We start from the raw sequence: 24,668 nt of genomic DNA on the forward strand, positions 1-24,668 counted from the left end.
AGTAGTTTTATTTTGCAGAGATTTTATCCCCAATGGCTAGAAACGACCACAAACACATTCTAACATATAAAAACAAGTTGATGACACTTGAAGAATGGTTAAAACACCTATCCAAGTAATCAAACACAAGAAAAGAACTTTTAATTCTTATTTTTCTTTCTCTTGTAAATAGATGTGTTTTTGTGAGCTTCAATTTGTAAACACCTACCTTGTAAGAGTTTTCTTGTTTATATTTCTTTTCTTTATGAAAAGGGGTTTTGGTTCTAGTTTAGCTAAGTGAAAAACTAGGGAGTTGTAAAGGTTATCTTTTTATCATTGAAAAAGAAAGAACAAATTAGTGATTTTGTTGGAAAATCCTTAGTGAGGAGCTAAGGTAGTGGATGTAGACTTGGTTGATAAGTCGAACCACTATAAATCATTGTGCAAATTTTCTTATCTCTATACTCCTTACTCCCTAAACTTTAAATTGTCAATTCACTTCCTTTTGGCACATTTCCGATTGTCAAAGTGAGCTTCATAAATCCTAACATCTGTACGTTAACTTGTTGACTGAAAAAAAAAATTGATCTCATAATATGAAATAACTATCATATCTTAGTCAATTTGTTAATGTACAATTCAGACAATCGTTAAATTTTTAACAGAAAATGACAAGTTTTGAACATAATGAATAGTCGGGTGACCATTTTGTAACTTTTAATAGTCGAGAGTCTCAACAAAGCAACTCTCTATAATCGAGATATCATTTTGTAACTTTTAATAGTAAAAAAACTCAATAATATATTATATTATATTATATTCGAGGTATCATTTGTGTACTTTTATCGCAAAAACAAACATTACTTATTTTAAGAATTTAAGGGAAAAAATTAAACTTTTATTAACCTTGATAAAATTTCAAAATTTGGTATGGGGTGAACGTCTAAAATAAATATACTATTTATAACTTGATTTCCCCTTGAAACACGCTCTAGATCACCCACACTTTTGAAGTAAAACCAAAGATAAGCAAATGAAAAATCAGCAATTATTGAGGAAAAATGCGGTCTTTGTAATTGTGGTTATGGTCATCGAGAATTAGACTGGCCAACAAGTCCTTGAATTCATCGCAAATAATAGTCCTAAACTCTTTAAATTTATCTCATTTTCCTCCTTAAGTATCCCTAGAGAAAAAAACATAGAGATGGGCAAGTTCGCTACAATGATTCTCTCTATCTAATTTGTGGTAGGACGTGACATACAAGTATAGGACTTGATAAACGAGTCGAACACCACAGGGGGCGTTACGGATAGTGTGGATGAGTTGAGCTCGTCGTATTTGGGTGATGGAGAACTTTCTCTAGAACAAGAACATAGGGTAAATGAAGAGATCAGGGAAGCCTTGGAAAGCCGGGAATTGGAGGGGATGGTAACATTATTGCTCACATCCGAACGGAAAGAAGAAATCTTCGACACGGTTCTGATAAGTACACTCATGAAAATGACAGACGAGGGGATTATAGATCCAGAGGTTGTGAGGGACAAGCTTTATCCGAGAGGAAGAACTTGTTCCCCTAAGATTGAATCAGCATTCAATCAGATTATTCAAAAATCAAAGAATAATGCCAAACGCAGGAATTAGTCAAAGGATGGTGTAGTTTCCCCAAGGACTTGTAATGTATGGAAGGCTATGTGGAGTTTGATGAAGACAATAAAAATTTTGTTCCAATTGAATATAAAATAGAAGGCTACAATTTTCTTCTCGCCTTCTACATCGAGCGAATTCCGAGGTGCTATCTGTTTAAGATTGGGGTTCCGTGAAGTTCTTTCTTTAGGCAAGTGCCTGGGGGTGCTCGTACGCCACACGGGTGCAACTAAAGATCTATGTCGTTTCATTCTTGATAAAATTCAGAGTAAACTTGATGGGTGGTCGGCTCGAACCCTATCTTTCATGGGAAGAGTTACACTTGCTAAAACGGTCCTCCAAAGTATCCCGCCCTATATTATGCAAGTTAGCAAACTTCCGAAGGCTCTGTGATGACATTGAACGGGCTCTCCGTCGTTTTATTGGGGTTCTAAAAATCACGCTTCGTCTATCCCTTTAGTTCGATGGGATACTCTTTGTCAGCCTCTTTCCACGGGTGGTTTAGGTTTAAGGAAGATGGAATTTCAAAACGTTGCACTTCTTTTTAAAGTTTTTAACGCCATAATCCATTCGCCGTCTGATTTCTGGATTCGACTCCTGCGAGAAAAATATAGAGTTGCTGAGGTATGCCCTTTCTCGATTGCTCGCTCTCCCTGCTCTCCCTTTTGGCGTCAATTAGCTAATTTGTGGACTACTTTTTATGCTAATCTCGCCTGGTCTGTGGGAAATGGACACTCGGTAAAATTTGGGACGGATATATGGCTTCCCGATATTGGTCCACTCATAAATTATGCAAATTCTTCTCGGCCCCTCGGTATCTCACTTCATGTTGAGAATATTCTACATTCCAATGGCTCTTGGAACTGGAATTTGATCGAATCTCTCCTTCTAACTACTGTTATTCCTCAACTTCGACGATGTGTCGATCCAACTGCCACCATGGGAACTGATGTGTGCTATTGGTCAGGAAGTGCAAAACGAACTTTTACGGTTAAAAGTGCGTACAGTACGTTATGTCGGCCATCTTGGGGAGAAAAACGACCTTGCTGGAAGCTTATGATTCCCGAACGGGTTCGTGGTTTTTTATGGGTGGCCATGCACGATAAAGCGCACAAACTCCGTCGATGCGTGCGAGGTTTTAGTTAAGATCCTTCTTGTGCCTCTTGCTCTGGGGTTAATGATACGATGCTTCACATTTTAAGAGACAGTCAAAGTGCTCGCTGGATATGTAATATCTTACTAGTGAAATATCCATCACCTTCTTTCTTTACGTGTTTCCATGATGACTGGTTGCTAGAAAATTTGAATTCTACGTTCTTTTGTGCCGAGATCTAGGGCCCTTGGAATGTGTTATTTGCTTCTCTAACTTGGCAGTTATGGAAAGCTCGAAACCTTGCTGTTTTTCAACACCAGTACGTTGCAGCAGATTCTATCCTCTATACCAGTGTTCAGTGGAGTAAATTCTACCTTGGATGTACCGCAAGTAGAGGATCAGTGTTCAGTGTTCAGTGAAATCAACTTGTGTTAGGTGGGAACCATCTGATGAGGGCTGGGTTGTGTTAAACACTGATGCTGCTGTTTCACGCTCTACCAGTCACGGCGCCATTGGAGAGGTATTTTCAGGGATCACTAAAGCTCTTGGTTGGGAGGCTTCACGAAATATTTAGGCCTCACAACAGCTTTCGATGCCGAACTTTGGGGTGTTTTCAAAGGACTAAAAATTGCGTGGACCTTCGGATTTGAAAAGCTGATTGTTCAGACTTATAACCAAGATGTTTGTCGTGTTCTCTCCCCGCTTTCAGAGATCAGCCCTTTTGCAGCAGTCCGTATGATCGCGTCCTACTGTGCCAAAGCTTGGTACGTTGATTTCCTTTGTGTTCCTCGTGAAGCTAACATGGCTGCAGATCAGTTAGCTAATATGACAAGGACAAGTAGCTCCTCGCTTGTTTATGTCGAAAACCTGCCAGAAACTCTCCATCGAATCTTGTTTCGGGACTTGCATGGTCCACCTTATGTTCGTGTAAAACCCTAGTTTATGGCTTCCTTTTCCATAAAAAAAAAATAGAAGGCTTTAATACATGTTTTTGCAGTCTGTATCTGTACCGTAATTAAATTCCTTTTTAGGGTAAATTATGCATTTAATAACTAAATTATCAATTTCGGTCTATTTTAGTACTTACATTTTTATTTTTTTAAAACTATACCTAAAGTTTAGTTTTTTTTCATTTTAGTACCATGTTCAAAATTTAATGTTAGATTTTAAAAAAATTGAAAGTTTGGGTACTAAAACGGACCAAAACTGATAGTTTAGGTACTAAACGCGTTAAGTTTTTAACGGTGAGGTACTAAAACGAAACAAAACTAAACGTTAGGTGTTATTTTGAAGAAAAAAAGTTTAGATACTAAAGGCCCAAAACTAATAGTTTAGGTATGAAATGTATAATTTACCCTTTTTAACATTTTTATTTTATTCCGATTAATTTATCTTTTACTTAAACAAAATAAAATTAAATGTTAGGTATGATTTTGAAAAAATGGGGAGATTGTTGAAAACATTTTGATGTTTCGATATAACAAATTAATTATAAATGAATTTTAAGATTTTACAAAGATTTTTATAAGTATATTCGATTCAATTAATCGAATATCAAATTATTAGTCCAAGTATTTCTAGATCAATTTCAAACCTTATTAAATGTGTAAATTTGTGTTTTATACTTAAACTATTTTTAAAACAATTTTCACAAAGTATTTTGAACCAAAATCAAGCCTAAAATCAATTTTTCAAAATGACGCACTGATGCACCAATCCATGCATCGATGCACCATGTAATAAATTGAACATCGAATGCATTTTATGCATCGATGCACATACCATGCATCGATGCACTGAGGGTTTTATGAAAACATTGAATGCATTTGATGCATCGATGCACAATCCATGCATCAATGCACTCAGGCTATTTTGAAACATCGAATGCACTTCATGCACCGATGCACTAAGGGTCAAACGGTCAAAATATTTGAATTTTACACTTGATGCACAGATGTACCTTGTGTATGCATCGATGCACTGACGCTCCCAACTGATTTTATTAATTGTTTTCACACTTAAACGGCTCTATTGACTCCACTAATCATCCCCAACGTTCAGAATCATTTGAAGGAGTATTTAAACAAGCTTAGAAGCCATTGATCAATAAGAGAAAACAAGTAGAAACAACAAGAATTAAGGATTAAGAGAGAATCAAAAAGAAAGCATCAAATTCAAGTTTGAGCATTTCAAGCCTATTTTTCATTCAATATTCATTTTACTTTCAAGAACACCATTTGTGTTCTATTGTATTCATCTTTGAGTGTTCTTTCTTTGTTCTAGAATTGTACAAACAATCTACCTTGTGAGGTTTTCTTGTGAGTTTGCGAAATTTGTGTATTTCTCTTTGAAAAAGAGTGTGCTCAAGAATTTAAGGTATAATTCTTGAGGTAGTGGGCGTAGACTTTGGTTGAGAAAGTCAAACTACTCTAAATCGTTGTACAAATCTTTTCAATTTTCTGCAAAAGCTTTCACCAAAATTTTTATTGCCAATTCACCCCTTCTTGGCTAATTCTGTCGATCGATTAACTCAACAAAGTTTATATGCTAAAACAACGTACTAAATGCATTATTTACCCTTTTTAACATTTTTATTTTATTCAGATTAATTTATCTTTTACTTTTATTTCATCCGTCGCAATAGCTTCTTACATTTTTTCGTAAAAGAAGAAGTAAAATAATTTTGGCATGGGTAATTAAACATTAGAATAAAGTATATAAATGATCCTCGACTAAATAACGTTGTTTTGTTGAGTCATTCAATTATTAAAAGTTACAAAATGGTCCCCAATTATAGGACGCTATTTTGTTGAATTCTCTGCCTATTAAAATTTACAAAATAGTCAACTATTCATATGTTCAAAACTTATCTTTTTTTGTTAAAAAATGATGATCGTCTGAGTTAAATGTTAACATGCTACTAAGATAAGTTAAAATCATATTTCGATAATGTTTACTAGCACTACCTTTGCTTTCAATCACTAACCTGATGACATAATGTAACCAGAGATTTGATCCACAAAATAAAGCTCAAACGGTTATAAGATCATATTTTATCATATCTCGGTTAACATGTTAAAGTTCATCTCAGACAATCATCAATTTTTTTAAAAAGGACAAGTTTAGAACATATAAAAAGTCGATGAGCATTTTATAATTTTTAATGGTTGGGGCTTCAATAAAATAAAACACTATAATCATAAGACTATTTTGTAACTTTCAATAGTCAATGAACAATTTTATAACTTTTAATAGTCTGATGACCTAAAAAAGCAACATCTCATTGTTGGCAGGCCATTTGTGTACTTTACCCTAAACATATATTGATTTTAATAAAAATATTATTGTAAATTAATTCACAGACATTTTGGTACAAAGTTTTGATCGCGGCCTCAGGTGGATTATAAACATTCCGGTGGCTATTCCACTTGAGCTACTGTCTATGCTTCGTCTGAGCTTCATCTAAAATAAGGCCTTTGATCTCTTCCCAAAACAAGTCTATGCTTCATCTGAGCCACTGGCTCCAACCTCATCATCAGAGACTTCAACTTCACCAACCATATCACTGTCGGGGACCGCGTCGGTAGCCTCACCGGTGAGTTCATTGTCACTGAACAGATCCGTCGTCTTAACAGGCACGTTCTTCTCCTGCTGGAACAACATTACATTCGCAATGGCTTTAAGCGCAGCATCAGCCTGGTTATTATCAGCCACAGCATCCGTGTCTATCCCATGCACAGTGGGTTCCTCTGAAGAATCACCAACTTCTTGCTTCGGTGGAGGAACAAAGAAGGGTATTCTACCTCTCTGCCATTCGTGGAGAATCATCTTCGCTCCAGTCGTCAAATCAGGTTCTCCACCCTAGACACATAAGCCATTTATGGTAACTCGATCACTTAAAACTAAAAAGAGGCTTGAAACCTAAGGTTAGAACATACCTTCAAAAGTTTGCCAGTTGACTGGCATAGCTGGAGTAAGAAATCATTTTCATCTTCCCTGACAATAGCAAATAATAAATATAATAAAGAACCGGGCCTCTTTCATTGTTATATGATTTATATCATTTAAGAGTAACAAATAGGCACAACACTAAATGTAAATAGGAGCAATCTTAAGGATCTATGGAGACAATAGCCACAAAGTAGCTCACCATTCCTTTATCTTGTACGCTCTTTTCAAGTGCTCTTTGTTACTGATAAACAACCCCAGCGCAGTCAATCAAGTAAATCCTTTTAGTGACTGTTATATGCTGCCACACGTTAGTCTCCCCTGGGATCGGAGCAACCTTGCTAACCTTCAGAAAATTGAAGAAAACAAATTAAAGAGCAGAACTAAAGCACCCTAAATAAATTGATGAATTAACCAAATATAGAATATTATTTACACCCTAGTACACCACATTAGAATCCATCCTTCCCATAAGAGTACCAAAAAGGAAAAACGTTTCCATGAATGCCTACATGTATACAAGGTTCTCAATGTACGAAAACAGGAAACATGAAGTTATAGGTTACAAAAGGGGGCAGGTGAAAGTAAGAGGTCAGGTATGTATTCGAAAATAAGGTATCCAAAATAGACGTACGCATAAGAATACACAAGTACATCACCCTTAATATTACCATAATACTGGATTAGAACAGTACAAAGTACAAGTGCAGGAAATAAAGAACGAAAAAAAGAGATCAGAAACTTTACATTTTTTGTGCGGAGTGTATCGATAACTGAAGACTTGCTAAATGTTAGAATTCAAATCTAATTTTACTACTTATGCTGGCAAGGCATGGATAATTCTTGAACATTATGAAAATCAATGTTAGCAACAGAAAAGAAATTAAAGAGACAACAAGATGATATAGTTGCATGAAGTTTGAAATTGTCAAAGTTGGCAACACACTTGACAAAAGGTAGAAGATTCTTGATTAGTGAAGCATGATCTTGAATTATTTAAGAACTAGGCATGGAAAATAAACATGTGACAATTGATGATGGAAGGGAATTTCATTAAGACAAGGAACTCCATGTGACAATACAAGAAGAATTTGGAAATGCCTAGATCTTTCATTAAGGAGGTTAATTACCCTTATAAATATATGTCTTTAGCATTAATATAAATGTATGCCAAGTGAAAGAGAAGGTATATGAGGAAAAGCTTGGAAAAGCAAGGACGAAAAATAGCTTAGTAAAGCTATGAGAGAATTGAGTAAAGCTTAACAAAGCTTAGAATAGCGAGGTTGTGTTTGTAAACAAGCCGCAGCTAGTATTATAGTGTTGTAATATTGAGGTAACGTTGTTATAACGTATTTTGTCTCGTATTAATAATATTGCGAGTTTTATAAATTACTCGAGTACCCACCTACGCTTCCAACACCAACGTTGGGTACCCAACAGATATTGCTTGCTTGTCACTTTTTAAGGTGGCAAATTGTCTTAACACAGATAAAAGGGATCCCTACATTTGATGGAAATATAATTTGATTGAAATTCCAAAAACAAAAATCTAAAAAAGATCAATAAACACATAGTCCACCCACATATATTAAAATAGTAAAACTAAAGATGTTGCAAATGCAATAGACTTTAAGATATCAGCATGTAAGAGAAACTTATGTCCTGATTAAAGATTTAAGGCATCCAATTCCAGACATGATGGAGGGGCAGTACAACGTACTATAACCTCTAAATACGGAACTACCGAAGCAGATTAAGTTGTGAACACTTTTGCCACTATCATTTTAAATCCAACAGCATCATAAATTGAAATAGAGATACCTTTCCAAAAGACTTGTTAACACTTGCATGGAATGCTAGGGTTGGGTATTCTTTGGATAGAACTCTAAGCCACCCTTTTGTAGCCCAAGCAGGAACCAGATCATACTGAAAATAGGCAACATAAGAATAATAATAATTACCAGTTAACAAGCAGTTTTACACAAAACATCATTGTGTAACATAATAATAATAATAATAATAATGGCAACAGTAACAATCACATGAAAATGCAACTAACAATAACATTGTTTAACAGAAGAATCATCTGTTTATGTGTGCGATGCTCTTTCAAATGCCTCTCTAAATGAAGACATCTTGTACCTTGTGGGTCCCTGGCATCCAAAACCTGAAATGCAAAAGAAAATTTAAAATAGAAACAATAGCATTGATTTCTAGTTTACTATTGTTTCCTCTTAAAAGTAGGGCACGGGAGTTGTGCATTGTCTAACAAATATACATTTGAAATTTGAAAGTAACATATCTTTATGTTCAGGCCTATTTTTAAACTGTTTGACATGCTCCATGAGAAGGAACAGAAAACAGTAATAACATACAAAAATTTATCAAAAAAGAGACAAGGTGGGTTAAAGAATTGTTCTTTACTTCATAGATCAGATACTAATGACTAGAGGATGGACATAAACTGACCTGGGCAACAACATCTGATGAGTCTATTACTTTGTAGAGTTCACCCCATATTCGTTTGCTTTGACCCTTCTCAAACATAGTCTACAGCTAGGGCGCCTCCTCTTTCTCTTAGGTCCAAATGCATCCTCAAAAGGCTCTGTGTCTAGAAGATGAGCTCTAGCTTGCTTCATACACATACATTGTAATAAAAATACAACAGAATCAAAGGTATAGTTTTTAACTCAAATGGAAAAGAAATTTCCAAAAATCCAAATTCCACAAGGATTAACTTCTGAAGAATTCATACCTTTGCATTGTCCTTTAAGAGAGATAAGAGTAGTTTCTTCTCCTTCAAAATTACGTTGTAATTGCTTGACATCCGGCTTTGGAGCTATTCTCTAACAAATTCCAACTCTTCTTGATTCACAACTCGGGTGTTCCCTGCAAAAACAAAGGTATAATGGCACTATGTAAGCTTCAAACAGAAAACAAAATTCAAGCTTAGTAAACGAAATTAAAACATTCAGTTAAAGCTCTTTCATCATTCGTTTTATTGTTCTTATAAGGTTTATTTGATAAAAGTGAACAAACAATATACACAAAAATTCTAATTATTCAAAAACATAAACTGTGCATATTTCCAACTTCTAGAAACAAATAACCCAGAAATTAACAGCTAATTGGGGTCTAATTTAAACCAGTGAAAAGGTTATTTTTTAAGTTTACAACGTATTCAAACTCACTTTTTAACGATAATCATAAACACTTAAATTTTAAACAGCACTTCTAAACAACATTTTTAAAAGTTATTTTATGTGGCACTCTTAAAATTTACTTTTCAAAAACACTGATAAATTAGTCCTTATTTTTTCGTGTAAATAAAAAAATAAGATAATGTCACATCATTATTTAAAAAATAGGAAAAAAGTATTAGAGGTTTATGTATTTTTTAAAAAAATGTGTCTCTCATATTATTTTTTCTCTCAATGTGGACTTCCAACTTAGAAAATACACCCAATGTGACCTTTTGACCAACATTTTTCGTTGTTTGACCGTTATGGCGCTGATGTGACAGTTCACCGTTCTGACGTGGTAGCCTACAATACTGACGTGGCAATCTATCTTTCATGTTTAAGTAATCAATTAAGTTCATCTGTCATGTTATCCGCCACGTTATCAATCACTTGGACTGCCACATCAACACCATGAACTGTCACTTCAATACCATGAACTGTTACATCAACACCTTAAACTGTGTCGTCAGTACCGTAACAGTCAACGATGAAAAGCGTTAGTCAAAGGGTCACATTAGACTTATTTTTTGAGTTGGAGAGCCAAATTGAGAGAAAAAATAATACGAGGGACACTTTGATTTTTTTCTTAAAAGTATAAGAACCTCTGATGTCTTTTTACTAAAAAAATAAAAAAATATTATATCAATAATTATGTTAATTTTTTAGAGGCAGTATACTAAATTAAAATATAAACTAAACGTTAGATATGTTTTGTAAAAATAATGTTTGGGTATTAAAATAAAATAAAAATAATAGTTTATATATTAAATATATTTTTAAAAATTATATTTGCTTTTAATTAACATATATAAAAATACTTTTAAAAAATTAGGACTCCACGAGTGAATCAATTATCGGACAGAACAGAGTGGGCGAAAGACGACAGCTAGAGGAATCCACGACCGAAGAGACGAAACAGAGCGAGCAAAGTCAAACTTTCATAGATTTTGTGCTGTAAACCAGACACAATACGCGGCTCCAATGCTTTAGACCTCAGTTAGCCAATCGTCTCTCGACACGTCGTCATTATAATAAACTTTCGCATCCGTGTTGAGACATCATTGATTCCTCTCACATTGGTATCTTACCATTGACTTTATTGATCCCCGTCTATCGATTTAGTTTAAGTTTTCGTATTAAATTAATTGATTTTGTTTAAATTATAATTTGAAAATATAATTACTTTGTATGACTAAAGTGATTTTAGTATTAAATAAATCATTTTTAATTTTTGAGTTTTCGAGTTCGAACGTAAAAAATGTCAATGATATGAACGTATAAAGTCAAATGATTGAGAATTATATTTAGATATATATTTTATATAAATAAAGTATAAAATACTTAAAAACATTGACATAATAATATATAATCATATTGATCAATATATAAATCTAATATTAAATTTGTTTATTAATATATATTTATATATCTTCATCCATTTTGGTTCTGGTTTATTGTCACATATCTTCGTAGCTCAATAGTTTTGAATCTCGAAACTTTTCTTGAAATTAATTTTTTTAGTGACTAAAATAAAAATATTCCAAATTTATAATGACTATTTAGGTAGTTTACTTTCAAATATTTTACAAAATAGTACTCCAACAAACTTCCTGGATAAATTTCCACTTCCATTTTCTTCTTAAAAAAGAAAGCAAAAAGCAAAAAAGAGAAATCCGACGACAGTGATCTAGTTATCCGATCCATCCCATCTGATGATTAGTTTCCAATCAAAGCATCAATCGCAATTGAGTTTCTCAATTCTCCTCCCTTCCGATGCATTCTTTATTATCTGCTTTATTTTCTTAAGATTTCGCCTCAAAATTTGATTTTTCTTTCCCCCCTCTTGCTTTGATCAAAATCCTAAATCCGTTACGTTTCCACTTTATTTAAAGAACATCAAAATTTTCAATGGCTGATCGTAACAGATCATTTCCTATCGATGATTTACCGTCGCATCTGATTTTGGAGATTTTGACGTCCGGTAAACGGTCAAGTGCCGTTGACCTAGTGTCGCTGGAGCTAACTTCGAGAACATTCGGAGGGAGTCACGGTGTTTATCCGACGAAATGCAGGTCGCTGGTTGATTTAGCGGCGTTTCAACTATGCACGACGAATGAAACTTATATCGGGATGAGTTGTAGTAATCAAAGGAGCGCTTTTGAACGGTGTGATGGGAATTGGAAGCGAGTTTTGAGGTTTTTGCAATCAGTGGAGCAATCTTCGGACATTGTCCAAACCTCTGCAGGCAACGTAACTATTTCTTTTTTTTTATTATCATCATCATTATTATTATTATTATTATTATTTTAGTTGCTTTTAGAATTGTCAAATTCGTGTACTTTGATATTTGTATGTTTACTTGAGAAATGGTTCAGAATAGATTTAGTTCTGTTTGGATTCTTATGGCTTGCTTTTGTTGGTGTGCTTGGGTGTAAAAGGAACTGGTAGTTCTTAAGGAATTTAAAGTTATGTCTTAGTTTTTCTGAATGATGAGATACCTGGTTTTAGTTTTATATGGAGTAATTATGATTTAATTGGTTATCAAATTGGTTTAAAGCAATTTTTGAAGTAACAGAAGTATTAAAAACAACGGTTTAATTAATGTTTAGTATACACATCGGTTGAAATTAAGCTGAACTCTACCCTTATTTCGTAGTGGATTATTCAGTATTTAGTTTGGTTTCGTTTTTGCCTGCTTTTAGCATGGTGGGTTGGTAGTTCATTATAATGTTCCTTTTTTCATGTTGATAGCATGTTTAAAGCTATTGTGTTTTGTCTCTACTCTACTTCTTATAGATCCTATATTCCCATCAAAAGACTTGTGGTTACTCGACACTTATAATCAGTTTGGTTTAACAGATGCAGATAACAATAGGAAGGTATCACACATTGCTAATTAGGAACTCATCAGTGTACTCTTGTGGTTCCAGTTTGTGTGGTGTCCTCGGACATGGTCCTGAAACAACACAATGTGTAGCGTTTACGAGGATTAACTTCCCTTCTCCGGCTGATGTGATCCAGGTGTCAGCTTCTCAGAATCATGCTGCATTCGTTTTGCAATCTGGAGAAGTTTGTTACTTACCTAATTTCAGTTTGATTTGTTTTTTTAGTTGGTCGATAGCATACTAGGTGTGCATTTTGTAAGCAAGCCAATATTTTGTTTTCCTAACAGCTGATGTCAATTCTTTGTAATTTTGGATATGCATGCTGGTGCTCGATGTGGTTTTAAATTTTTGTCTCACCCACTTATGAAAAAGACAAATATTACCTGATTGTGAATGCTGATAACATCAATCTGTTGTGAATACGTTACAACGTCAGATATTCATAACCCCTATGTTTCTTATTTCTTAAACTGGAGCAATTTTTTAGTCTATTAACGGATGGAGGGATCAATTCCTAATAACTTGCAGGAGCAATTTTTTAGTCTATTAACGGATGGAGAGATCAATTCCTAATAACTTGGATCAACTAAATTTGATGATAAGTTTATTGAAATGCGGACCCTAAATAACATTTTCTTGGTATTTTAGATAAAAAGGTTTGCAATGGTTGCAACCTCAATATGGTCTTCATATATTAAATTCTGGACAGAAGCAAGCTGAACCTAGCCTAGAAAGAAAAATGTATAAATTTATGACTCGCGAGTCTGATTTGGTTATATTTAGCTCTTTTAGAGTATGAATAGCCATCTATGAGCCTGCACTGATGGCTCTGACAACTGATTAGTCGAGCAGGCCTTTTGTTGTACTTAGATTGCTCTGGTGAAAAGCTTGAAATTGGCAGATTTGAGTCAAACTGTAAAGCTTTGTTGAATGAACTCAGCTGAGTTTTAATCTGGCTTGGCATGATGAACCAAAGCTCATGTTACTTGTTTATTGTGCAGCACTATACCGTATTTCCTCATATGAGAGATGCCGCAGTTATGCATGGTCTAACTGATCCTTGCTTGTCAATGCATATAAAGTTCCAACGATTCAGCTATTTTTTTTTATGTTTTTCACCCACTTTTCTTTGTGGTCACAGATTTGTGAATTCATGTTTCTTTTTCCAACATTTAAGTATGTTTGTGATTGGTTTACCAAATGATTTCCATATTCATAGTGGCACCAGTAACTTGTGCAGGTTTTTACATGTGGAGACAATTCATCCTATTGTTGTGGGCACAGAGATACAAGCCGCCCCATCTTTAGACCAAGGCTTGTTGAAGCAATGAAAGGAATTCCTTGTAAACAGGTATGGTGTATATCATCCTCATTATATTGTGTAACGTGTAAGACTAGTTTTGCTTGATAGTTTTAGCAGCTTGTAGTATAGGTTCTTCAATAAGTGGATCTTAAAATTCTCTCTATGTATATATTAGTAACTTATTTATTGATTGTATTTTTTGTTGCTTTTATCACTGATGCTCTGTTATCTTTGTTACCTTCCCCTGCTTAATTTGAGGAGGAGATGGTAAAATTTCATGACAGTAACAGCCTTCCGTTTTTGCTACCGGCTGTATTACGTCATCACTATAACTATTGAATTCCATAAGCTGATGATTGCCATGAGCCCTATCAAGTATGATGGTTAAGCTAGCATAAAGTTCAGAAGAAGTCAATAATACTGTTTATGTTCGATGGTGATAAAGGTTTAAGCCATCAAAAACCAATGTTTGTGACATATTAAGTCAATAATCTGATGAGTTGATTTTGAAGTTAGACCATTATTATTGTCATGGCAAGGATTTAGTAAGATTTTGATGCATCTTCTTTTACCATGGTTTCAGGTAGCTGCTGGACTGAATTTCACTGTATTTCTTACAAGGCAAGGGCATGTTTATACATGTGGAACTAACACACATGGGCAGCTGGGTCATGGTGACACTCAAGACCGACCAAGCCCCAAAATAGTTGAACTACTTGAGAGAGTTGGCACTATAGTTCAGATTGCTGCTGGCCCAAGCTATGTTTTAGCTGTAACTGAAAATGGAGTAGTCTACTCCTTTGGCTCTGGTTCTAACTTTTGCCTTGGCCATGGGGAACAGCAAAATGAATTCCATCCACGTGCAATCCAGACATTTAAGAGAAAGGGTATTCATGTTCTTCGTGTCTCTGCTGGTGATGAGCATGTTGTGGCAGTTGATTCAAGTGGATATGTGAGTCTCTGCATTTGAGTTGAACTTTGTAGTTTCTTATTATGCTTGTTTTTTATGGTTTTACAATTTTTTATGTTTGTTGTAGGTGTATACCTGGGGAAAAGGTTACTGTGGTGAATTAGGCCATGGGGATGAGATTGATAAGACTCTTCCACAACACTTGGTCAGCCTTAAGAGTCAGCTTGCTGTGCAGGTTAGCCTTATCCACCATTATAACGTTACTTATGGAGTAATATGTTTGGGAGAATCAGAAGACCTATATCAAAACCGAGAACAGTGTTCTCTTAATGAATTGGACTAATATTCTATCTATGAGCTGATACTATTTAATGGTGAGTACGTAGCAAAGTTTGCCGATAGTCCTATAAGCATATTGAAGTTAACGTTGATGCTTGTAATCTCTAACCTTCCTATGCATGTCATGACAATATTTGTCACTAGACTAGAAGAATTCATTTGATTTACCAACACCCATGGTGTCATTTGGTAGTGTTGGACTCTTTTAGTGATCACATCCAATTCCTATAACTTCAATTAACTGGGGAAAGAAACAAAAAGAACCCTATTGGTTTTGTTTAATCAAAATACATGTTTTGCTTGTATGATTGAATGGTGACAGTTACAATTTGATGTAGGTTTGTGCAAGAAAGAGGAAAACATTTGTTCTGGTTGATGGTGGTGCCGTCTATGGCTTTGGGTGGATGGGATTTGGCAGCCTGGGTTTTCCAGATAGGGGTGTATCTGACAAAATTATGAGACCTAGAATCCTTGATTGCTTGAGAGATCACCGCGTTTCACAGGTTAGCACAGGTCTGTACCACACTGTGGTGGTAACTCAGAGGGGGAGGATGTTCGGATTCGGGGACAATGAGCGAGCACAACTTGGTCACGACACATTGAGAGGCTGTCTTGAACCTACCGAGATTTTTATTCATGAAATGGAAGACGAAACAACTCTTCTTTTAGAAAGCAGATGAGATGCAATGAATTACATTTGCTTTTATGGAGGTTAGTGAATGTGTTGTGTTCCCATTTAAGAGGTGAAACACCGTTTTCCCCTCTCATAACAATTATTGTATAGTTATATATGAATTTTAACTGCGCATTCTGGATACTAACTACTCTATTTTATAAAGTTGAATATGTAGGCCGTGACAGTTGTTTTCCCTGCTTCTATCCTTCTTGTTAATTCTACTTGTTCTAGAGAGGTTCTGTCACCTGCATTCTTACAGCTATTTTGCCACTAGAATAAACTATACACTGAACAAATTTATAAGTGTAGCTCAGATTATGCGACACTTACAGGTCTCACCTCTATGATTTTAAAATTCTAGTCACAATTTACTACTTGCTAGTCAAATCCCCATGTCTAACTGGTAAATTGATAGGTATTATTTGTCATACAACTTAACTGCTCAACATTTGAAGTTCAATCAAATGAAAACTTGAATCTCAATTTCACCAGAATCCACACTTTGCAAAATGTTTCATAGGATAGTGTGATTCTTCAAATATATGGAAGATTTTAGAGAATATGAGAAGTATAGCCAGGTCCAGGAAACAAATTTCCAGGAAAGTTAACCAGGTTTAAAATAGAATTACACATCTGTTGACCACAAAATTAGCTTTACATGAAACAAAACAGGGGGGGGGGCAAGGGTTGTTTTGGTATTTAAGTAGGTCTATCAGTTATCAATCCTTTTCATGTTAAGAATATTTTCTGCAAACAAAATAAAAAGCACCAGCTGGATTGATAAAGAGAAGTTGCTGGATGTGGCATGGTACCATTTTCCAGTCCTTATGCAACCTGCCCAGGGTTATGCTGAGAAGACAAATATAATGAGATTATTGGTGGAAACTGTGTTTCTATCAAAATTTGGACAATTAGGTGGGATTTCGACATTTCCCTCTTTTCAAACAGGATTTGGGAACAGATTGTAAAAAATAGTTATTGCACAATTTAACAATAAGTTGACTTCAAATGCAACTTGTTTCCATGGGTTAAACAAATCTCAAATTTTGATCCTTTTATGTTGAAATCTCCCTTTGCTTATCTTGAAATCTCCATCTTTGAAAATGCATGTGATTAATTATTAATATTGATTGAATTATATCGTATTGGTTTTTATTTATCTAATTCAATAATACGTTGGAAATGAATATGTTTCTAACACAGATGTCTTAACTTATATATATATATATATGAAGGATTATACATGTTATACTTTCTAAGGATGTCCCGAAAACAACCAACTCCTGGCCCTTTAGACACATCTGAATAGATAGTTTCGTTCACTAGAGTTCTATTTGAATAGATAGTTCTGTTCACTAGAATTCTAAAGAATTCATATTTTCTGGTCATAAGTCTTTGAATAAGTTATAATGTATAGATAAAATCTATGATAGGTCAACGTGACTTTATCAAATGAAATTCAAGATCTGACGATCAAATCTGTGTGTCTAGCCCATCAGCCTACAAATAACCATGACACAATCAGTTACTGTTAAAGTCATTATAAATACCTCTCAGTCCCAACTGTGAGGACTTCTTCTCTTGAAACTCTTATCTAGACAAGTCATTTTCTTCCTCACAGTATCTTCAACATCCTTCGGTAGAAGAAAATTGACCAATAGTCGATCCTCCGTCTACTACAATTCTCCGTCTAAATCAAAAGAGATGAACCGTCAACGACCAACAAAACCACCAATTTGTCTTCATTAGCAATTCTCATACGCATTAAAGTTAATAGTATTTCTCAACCAATCGAAGTTTCTTGCAATTGTCACGGGGCTAGACTTCTGCTAGACGATTCGTACGGCACTTAGACGATTTCCAAGTCGAAATGGCGTCTAAGTCAGCCTTATCCACGTCCTTGTGAGTCTTTGGCTCACTAAGCGACGAACAAACCCTCAAGGGTTAAACAACAATGCGGAAATAACACTTAATCGGGGCTAATCCAAGCCACCTGGGTTGAAGCGGATCTCTGAAGCACGTGCGCTGTGGGAACTTTCTAAGTCACCAAGACTTGAATCACTTTGGCACTTTGAAAGAACTCGGAAAAGAACACTCCCGAGGCTATCTCAGCCCTCCCGATCGGTAACACAAGCCACAAAGGCTTAAGCACAAAGGAGATCAAGCCGATAAGGCTAGAAAGCTGCAAGCTAGAAAGCTAGAAAGAAAGAACTCAGAGAGAGTAAGAGTAAATGCCTGAGTTTTATTACTCTGAAGAGAATGAATGAAGTGAATGATTACAAATGAAGGGAGGAGCTCTCTATTTATAGTTGAGGCCCTCAAGATCCAACGGTCTAGATCAAAGTACATCGACGGCTTACATTGAATCCTACCTTAACAAAACTTTATCTCTAAGGTATTTGAATTCAAATAAAACATTATCCATAATTAAATCCTTAATTATTGGATAATTTTATTCTTTCTGGAATCTTCCAAGGAACGGGCCAGGTCTGATGGTTCTGGGCAAGCCCAACACTCTGTATTATTCTTCTACAGAAATCTGCGCACACATGTCTCGGTCCGAATCCACGAGCCTCGACAAAATTGCCCCCATCGAACATGTAACACCCTCGTCGCCTCTCTCGGACGCCTCGGACTTGATCCTTCACGAACTTGAGCCTTTACGGACCCGCCCATTCTCCAAGAACCAGGCCAACTCGCCATGCCCAACAAGCCCAAAGTCTGCGCAATTGAACCCCTTCTGTGAACCTTTACACCAATGCCCATGGACCCAAAAGTTTAGTCCGTGACACAATGTAGGAATTATAATTTGTTGATCTTCTTTGCCACATGTACATTGTCGCTCCGGACCATCTCATTTCCTATGATTACAGATGCTTGAATGAGAAACCAAGGATTCTACTTATATGGTATTATTATGAAAGTATCCAAAACCTGAAAAGAGCAGCAGTTATGTTCTTCGCTTATAATGTGAAAAAACCACCTGCATCCTAAGGGCCAGTGCCACTATATAAAACATGGAACAGTCACGGGCATGGGAATGCCATGGACCTGCTGCCCGCGCAAGTCTTCGTCCCAGACGGTCGCACTCTAGTTCTGTCACTATCGTGGGCACGGACCATGACTCAAAACGGCACCTAAACCTTCAACCGTATTAGTCAGAGTCCAAGGGAAAGTAGCTGTGTATAAGATCAAGACAACGTAACCCCATCTTAATAACAGTGGGGATGCTTGATATTTCAGCATTTTTACCCTGGTTTGACTTGTCTGATTGCTTCTGGCGATCACTTTCAGCTCCATAGATGTTTATTTACACGTAAAAAAAGTTGTATGTATGTATGTATGTATATTATAAGAGGTTTCGGTTGGTACCAAAAATATTATTCTAGCTGATAATACTAGTAGAAACAGTTTGTGGTTGGCATCAAGACTATCATTCTATTGCAAGCTCACACTAAATAAGGGATTACACCTATCAAGGCGAATTACTATTTAATCAATCATAATTAGATTCCTAAATAATATTGCAAGAATAAGGTTTTAGATGTGAAGCAGCTCAATTGAAGGCGGTGGGGAAGCTTTAATCATTAAAAGATTTATTGTGGTCCGACCCTTGGACTATATATATATATATATATATTAGCATGCCTTTTTCTTTCCCATAACCTGCAAGAATATGCTGCTTCATAAAGTAAGACCAATTTATATCTTCTTTTCTTCATATATCTGCAGACTGCAGGCAACTTCATGAACTGTCATCATGGAGAAATACTCAAAACTCTTCCACTCAAAGTCTTTTGGAAATATGAAACCAGTAAACCAACCCCATTTCTGCTCACTTATTCATTTTCATCTTCTGATTCATTCTTTTTAAGGCTACTCCCCTTTTTATTATAGTAAATATCTGAAATTGATTGCAGATATGGATGTTCGAATATCAGATTTGTTGATATTCGAATATGGATAGTATGAGTACATGTCTCATACTCATATGGTTGCATGAATAAACTTATAACACACATGTAGCACATGAGAAGAATCTTGAACCAGATCATGGAGTAAACCAGATCATGGAGTAAAGGCAAAATCCTTTTGCATCTTACTTTTTTTTGTTTGATAATCTTAAAAAAGATAAAGATTAGATAAAAAAAAGATTTGCAAAATCACGCAATGAAATCTGATTATACCAAAACTCCTTATCTCACATGACAATTGCAAAAGGACAAAATGATCAAATATTTCAAATTTCTTTATTCTTTCCTCTGCCTGCCTCAGCTGAGCTCTGCCTGTCAGCATCAACAAAAATTATTAGAAACAAAAAGATGGTCATATTCTCAGGCCATGGTTTCAAAATTCTCCCGGAGAACTTTCAACATGTCAGAAAATGTGACAATCCCAACCAAGCGACAATCATCCTCTATGACCCAAACGTAGTTCACCCTATGAGCAATGGCTTGGATCATCACTGCAACAAGTGAGCTCTTGGGATGGCAAACGATTGCCTCGGATCTTCTCACCATCCTGGCCGAATAACTCATCGACCTGCTCAACCTCCCGGGCCTCGGAAGCGGCGAAACCGGAGCGGTCATCGAGTATTCCTCGTCGGACGAAGAGGATGCAGATGAGAAACCACCACTGGACATTGAAACAGTGAAGTGTTGAAGCATCCCCATCAGGTTTTTCTCCTTCAGCTTTCTAGAAACAACCTTGACAAGCTCCTCCGGGGGACCTCCGCAGTCGATGTAAGCCATTAGGTCCCCGGACGACAACGTCATGACCGCTGCCGCTACCGTCTCGTCACAGCAGGCCAAGGTGAAGGGTGAAATCTCGCCTATCAAGGCTCCCTCGCTGTCAACGACGGCCACCGAGGTTTGCTCCACCAAAGCTCGAGAGATGGCTCCAACGGCGGCAGAGGCAGGCGAGTGGTACTCGACGGCGAGCGTTTCGGGGCTTATGATGTTAAGTGTGTCGATGGAAAAAGCTGGGATCGGTGAAAATAAACCAATTGAGCTTAGTAGGAATCTGATAACATCCTCTTGCGTTAACCAGCAGAATTCACAGCCTTTGTGATTAGTGACTGTAAGTGAAGGCTTCTGCTGCTGCTTTGGTCTCTTGTTGCTCAGCTTCGTTTTGATTGGCACCACAAGGTTTTGAGCTCCTTCTAGCATAAGATCAATGACTTCCAACAAGCTGAAAAACGAAATTGAAAATACTAAACATAAACATAAACATGAATTTGCAGTCTGACAACGAACTTTTTAATCCAGAAATTATGTGTACCTGCAAGAGGGTTCCACATGCAAAACAAGGGCTGGAATCTTAGGCAAAAGTGCAGAAACAGGCTGCTCCAAAGCAACAGAAGGTGACACCAAATTTTCATATCTGCAAAGAAAACAAATCACATCCACGATGCAAATTTTGCCTACACATCGACACTCATCATCAAAATCAGATGTCTTTTGACTGGTTCTGGGTTTGTGGTTACAACTCCAGACACTAAGGAAGTTATCATCGGAGGTTTTGAAGACCTGGAGTGCTTCTGCAATGGTGGATGTTAGAGAAAGTGACCTCAGTGCTGGCTTCCCAAGACACAGGTCAGACAACTCATGTGACAATAACCTCACTGCCATGCAAAAGCTAAGGAAAATTGCGTGAATCAAAAGGTTTTCTTTTCTTTTCTTTTCTTTTGATTTTCTACATAGATGGATGCTGAAGCCGGAGATTATGGGTGGCTTTATATAAGAGAGGTGATGCAGTTGCTTAGAAAATTGAAGGGGAAAGGGCCGGCTACACAATAAAAGTACCAATTACCAAAGGGCAAAAAAATGTGGGTCCAAATTATTTTTCTGGATCAACTATATATTTAGTCACCTAATTATTCATGTAATTTCGTTTTATTTATCGGATTTTTTTAAATTATTTTTTTTATTAATATAGGTAAGTACAAGGCAATATTTGTTCAAAGATAATTCTAAATCATTTAACATTTAACACTCACACACCCTTGACATTCCTAGTGCTCAAACCCGAGACCTCCAAGAATAACATCAATTCCTTTAGCACCGAGGTTGTTTGGTTCATGCTTTTAATTTGTACTACATTACCTTTTGGTTTCATTTTAGTTAATCGCCATAAAAAAATTAACGGTGATGCTGATGTATTACCAAAAGGTAATGTAATGTCATCATTGATAAAAAATATTATGCCAGTAGTTATATATATAAACTTTTTAATAACATATGATGAAAGTAAAATCAAAACATAAAATTATATATGATTTTGAAGAAAAAGAATAGTCAGGTGACTAAAACAAAATTGTATAAATAGTTAGTGACTAAATACATAATTTATTTTGCTTTATAATGTAAAAAAATAATAATTTAATTCGGGTTACAGTTTCTTTTAACTATTCGGGTCATGGCTGTCTAAATAATGTTTTAGTGTTTTAAGGTCATCTTCAAGGATGTGGGTGTGACTTTATGTTTTATAATGCAGGTTAGGTTTACTTTATGGTAATCGTTTCCTTTTGGACACCATTACCCTTCTTACAAAGGACAAATTAATTTTTAGTCCTCAAATTTGAGTTTTTTAATTTGGTCCTTAAATGTTTTTTTTTCTTCTTTGATTTCCAAATTTGGTAATTTTCCTTTTTTTTTAATAATTTTAAAATTTTAATAGACATTTTATTCTTGAATTATACATTTCTACCAAGTTGATATTTGAAGAATTGTACTCTGAATTTTAATTTTAATCGTTCTTTTGATATTTTTATTAAATTAATTAATTATTATCATAATTTTATTTATTTATTTAATAAGAAAATATTGAGCAATTTATTTATTTATTTAGGAATATCTTAATTAAATAATTAAGGATAAACAATAATTTTTTCACAGAAAAAACTAAAAATTTAAGTTTTTGAGATTAGATTAAAAATATTTTTTTAACCATAATTTTACTTTTGGATGTTTGATATTACTGAAAAATTACTTTTTTGTTATTGCCAAAAGTATTCCCAAACTGGTATTAGGCTTATTATTGTATTGTAGGTTGAGTGATTGATTCATTTTAGGATAAATTATGTGTTTAATACTTAAACTATCAGCTTTAGTCTATTTTAGTACCTAAACTTTCAAATTTTCAAAATCATACCTAAAGTTTAGTTTTTATTTCATTTTAGTACCATGTTCAAAATTTAATGTTAAGTTTAAGAAAATGCAAGTTTAGGTACTAAAACGGGTCAAAACTGATAGTTTAGGTACTAAACGTGTGAAGTTTTTAACTATAGGGTACTAAAATGAAGCAAAAACTAAATATTAGATATGATTTAAAAAAAATGAAATTTTAGATATTAAACACAACCAAAACTGATAGTTTAAATAGTAGATGCATATTTTACCCTTTATTTTAACGTGGATTTGGGACAATAGACTTAAAAGTACATTTTTACAAGGTATGAAAAAGAATAGAATGACCGATTCAGTGATTATACCATTAAGGGATGAAATGAGATGATGCGTTTTATTTTTATTTTTTTTATTTTTATGTTAGGTATGGTTTTGAGAACGTTTCTCTAAACGAGTTTTTAAACAAACATTTTCAATGTAAAAGTATCTTTTTTTAGCTTCTTGATTTGAGTTAATAATCTTATTTCAAATGTGATTTTTTTGTTGAAAATGAGTTGTTTAGAAATACTTTTTCGTTTCAAATGAAATTTTGGATAAGAAAACATTTCTATAAGCATTCTCAAATGGCCACTTAAAATGATAGTTTATGGGAAGAATAAGATTTTTGTAGAGCTGTTGAAAATAATACTTCTGTTTTGTATAAATTTAATGCAATGAGGTCAACGAGTGTTGGTACAAGTGATTGTGACTTAAGAATTTGAGCTTGTAAGGCCAAGTTCAAATCTTACCACCATCATTCTTGGTGGGCAATCTGTAAATTCTTATGTAAATCTCGAATAGATCTTAGGTATGCCCTGACCCTGGATTGGAGGAGTTATCATGACCTAAACTTTTTTGTACCAATTTTTTTTAATGCAATGAGTGTCATAGCATGATGGTTGATTTTCTTGTCTTGTTTTGTATAACATATCGAATGTTTAATCAAAATAATTCAATTCTTAATTTTTTTATTAAATAGAGAGGTATTATATTTTCAAGATAAAAAATCGAGATTGAAATTCATATAAAATAAAATAATTTAAATATTTTTGACCTCTCAATTAATTAATGAATTTTAATTCAATTCTTACCCCGAATGTTATTTATATTATTTAAAATTACTTGATGGATTCAAAAATTTATTTGATCAAGTTGTGGCAAGTAAAAGTTCATCCTTAGTTTTGTCGAGGATTCGAGACACGTGATTGATAATATGTTGTACAAGTGTATGAATGTCTAAATTTGTATTAAAAATATTTATAATTATGAATAAAATTACACTCGATAATAAAAATAAGCATGTATACCAATATACCATAAATTAAATATAATTAGATGTTCCAGTTGAAAGAAAGGTAAAAAGGCACTCGAGGTTCCTAAATTTTTTCAAAAAAAAAACCAATGTGGTCCTCATTTTATTTTTGGATTATTGTGGCCCTTTAACTCGAAAAAAAAAATCAATGTGGTCCTTTGACCTACGTT

General features: G+C 34.8%; 2 protein-coding genes and 1 pseudogene across 3 annotated transcripts; 1 reads left to right on the forward strand and 2 right to left on the reverse strand.

Moving 5' to 3' along the window:
• Positions 1 to 6,187: 6,187 nt before the first annotated feature.
• On the reverse strand, positions 6,188 to 11,611 carry LOC120205329 (annotated as a pseudogene).
• Positions 11,612 to 11,774: 163 nt separating this feature from the next.
• On the forward strand, positions 11,775 to 16,221 carry LOC120205245 (ultraviolet-B receptor UVR8-like). 2 transcript variants are annotated; one of them, XM_039205156.1, is made up of 6 exons: positions 11,775 to 12,157; positions 12,767 to 12,976; positions 14,033 to 14,143; positions 14,679 to 15,047; positions 15,133 to 15,240; positions 15,683 to 16,221. In XM_039205156.1, exons 1-6 carry the CDS (start codon positions 11,816 to 11,818, stop codon positions 16,022 to 16,024), a joined length of 1,482 nt encoding a protein of 493 aa, XP_039061087.1. In that variant the 5' UTR covers positions 11,775 to 11,815; the 3' UTR covers positions 16,025 to 16,221. The 2 variants fall into 2 exon arrangements, with proteins under 2 accessions (XP_039061087.1, XP_039061088.1); XM_039205157.1 differs by having other exon boundaries at positions 11,775 to 12,136.
• Positions 16,222 to 20,196: 3,975 nt separating this feature from the next.
• Positions 20,197 to 21,748, reverse strand: LOC120205246 (CBS domain-containing protein CBSX5-like). The gene is made up of 2 exons (XM_039205158.1): positions 21,301 to 21,748; positions 20,197 to 21,210 (listed from the first exon to the last, which is right to left on the reverse strand). Exons 1-2 carry the CDS (start codon positions 21,648 to 21,650, stop codon positions 20,355 to 20,357), a joined length of 1,206 nt encoding a protein of 401 aa, XP_039061089.1. The 5' UTR covers positions 21,651 to 21,748; the 3' UTR covers positions 20,197 to 20,354.
• Positions 21,749 to 24,668: the final 2,920 nt, after the last annotated feature.

Source organism: Hibiscus syriacus, unplaced genomic scaffold (assembly GCF_006381635.1).
Source record: "Hibiscus syriacus cultivar Baekdansim isolate YM2019G1 unplaced genomic scaffold, ASM638163v2 tig00012370_pilon, whole genome shotgun sequence".
In the NCBI taxonomy this organism is placed as follows: Eukaryota; Viridiplantae; Streptophyta; class Magnoliopsida; order Malvales; family Malvaceae; genus Hibiscus; species Hibiscus syriacus.

Excerpts from the sequence above, each read along its gene's own strand:
- LOC120205245 (XM_039205156.1), top strand. The coding sequence starts at position 11,816 with ATGGCTGATCGTAACAGATCATTTCCTATCGATGATTTACCGTCGCAT. Across the intron at positions 12,158-12,766 it reads TCCAAACCTCTGCAGGCAAC|ATGCAGATAACAATAGGAAG; the intron begins GTAACTATTTCT and ends TTGGTTTAACAG. Across the intron at positions 15,048-15,132 it reads CAGTTGATTCAAGTGGATAT|GTGTATACCTGGGGAAAAGG; the intron begins GTGAGTCTCTGC and ends TGTTTGTTGTAG.
- LOC120205246 (XM_039205158.1), bottom strand. The coding sequence starts at position 21,650 with ATGGCAGTGAGGTTATTGTCACATGAGTTGTCTGACCTGTGTCTTGGG. Across the intron at positions 21,211-21,300 it reads CATGTGGAACCCTCTTGCAG|CTTGTTGGAAGTCATTGATC; the intron begins GTACACATAATT and ends TTCGTTTTTCAG.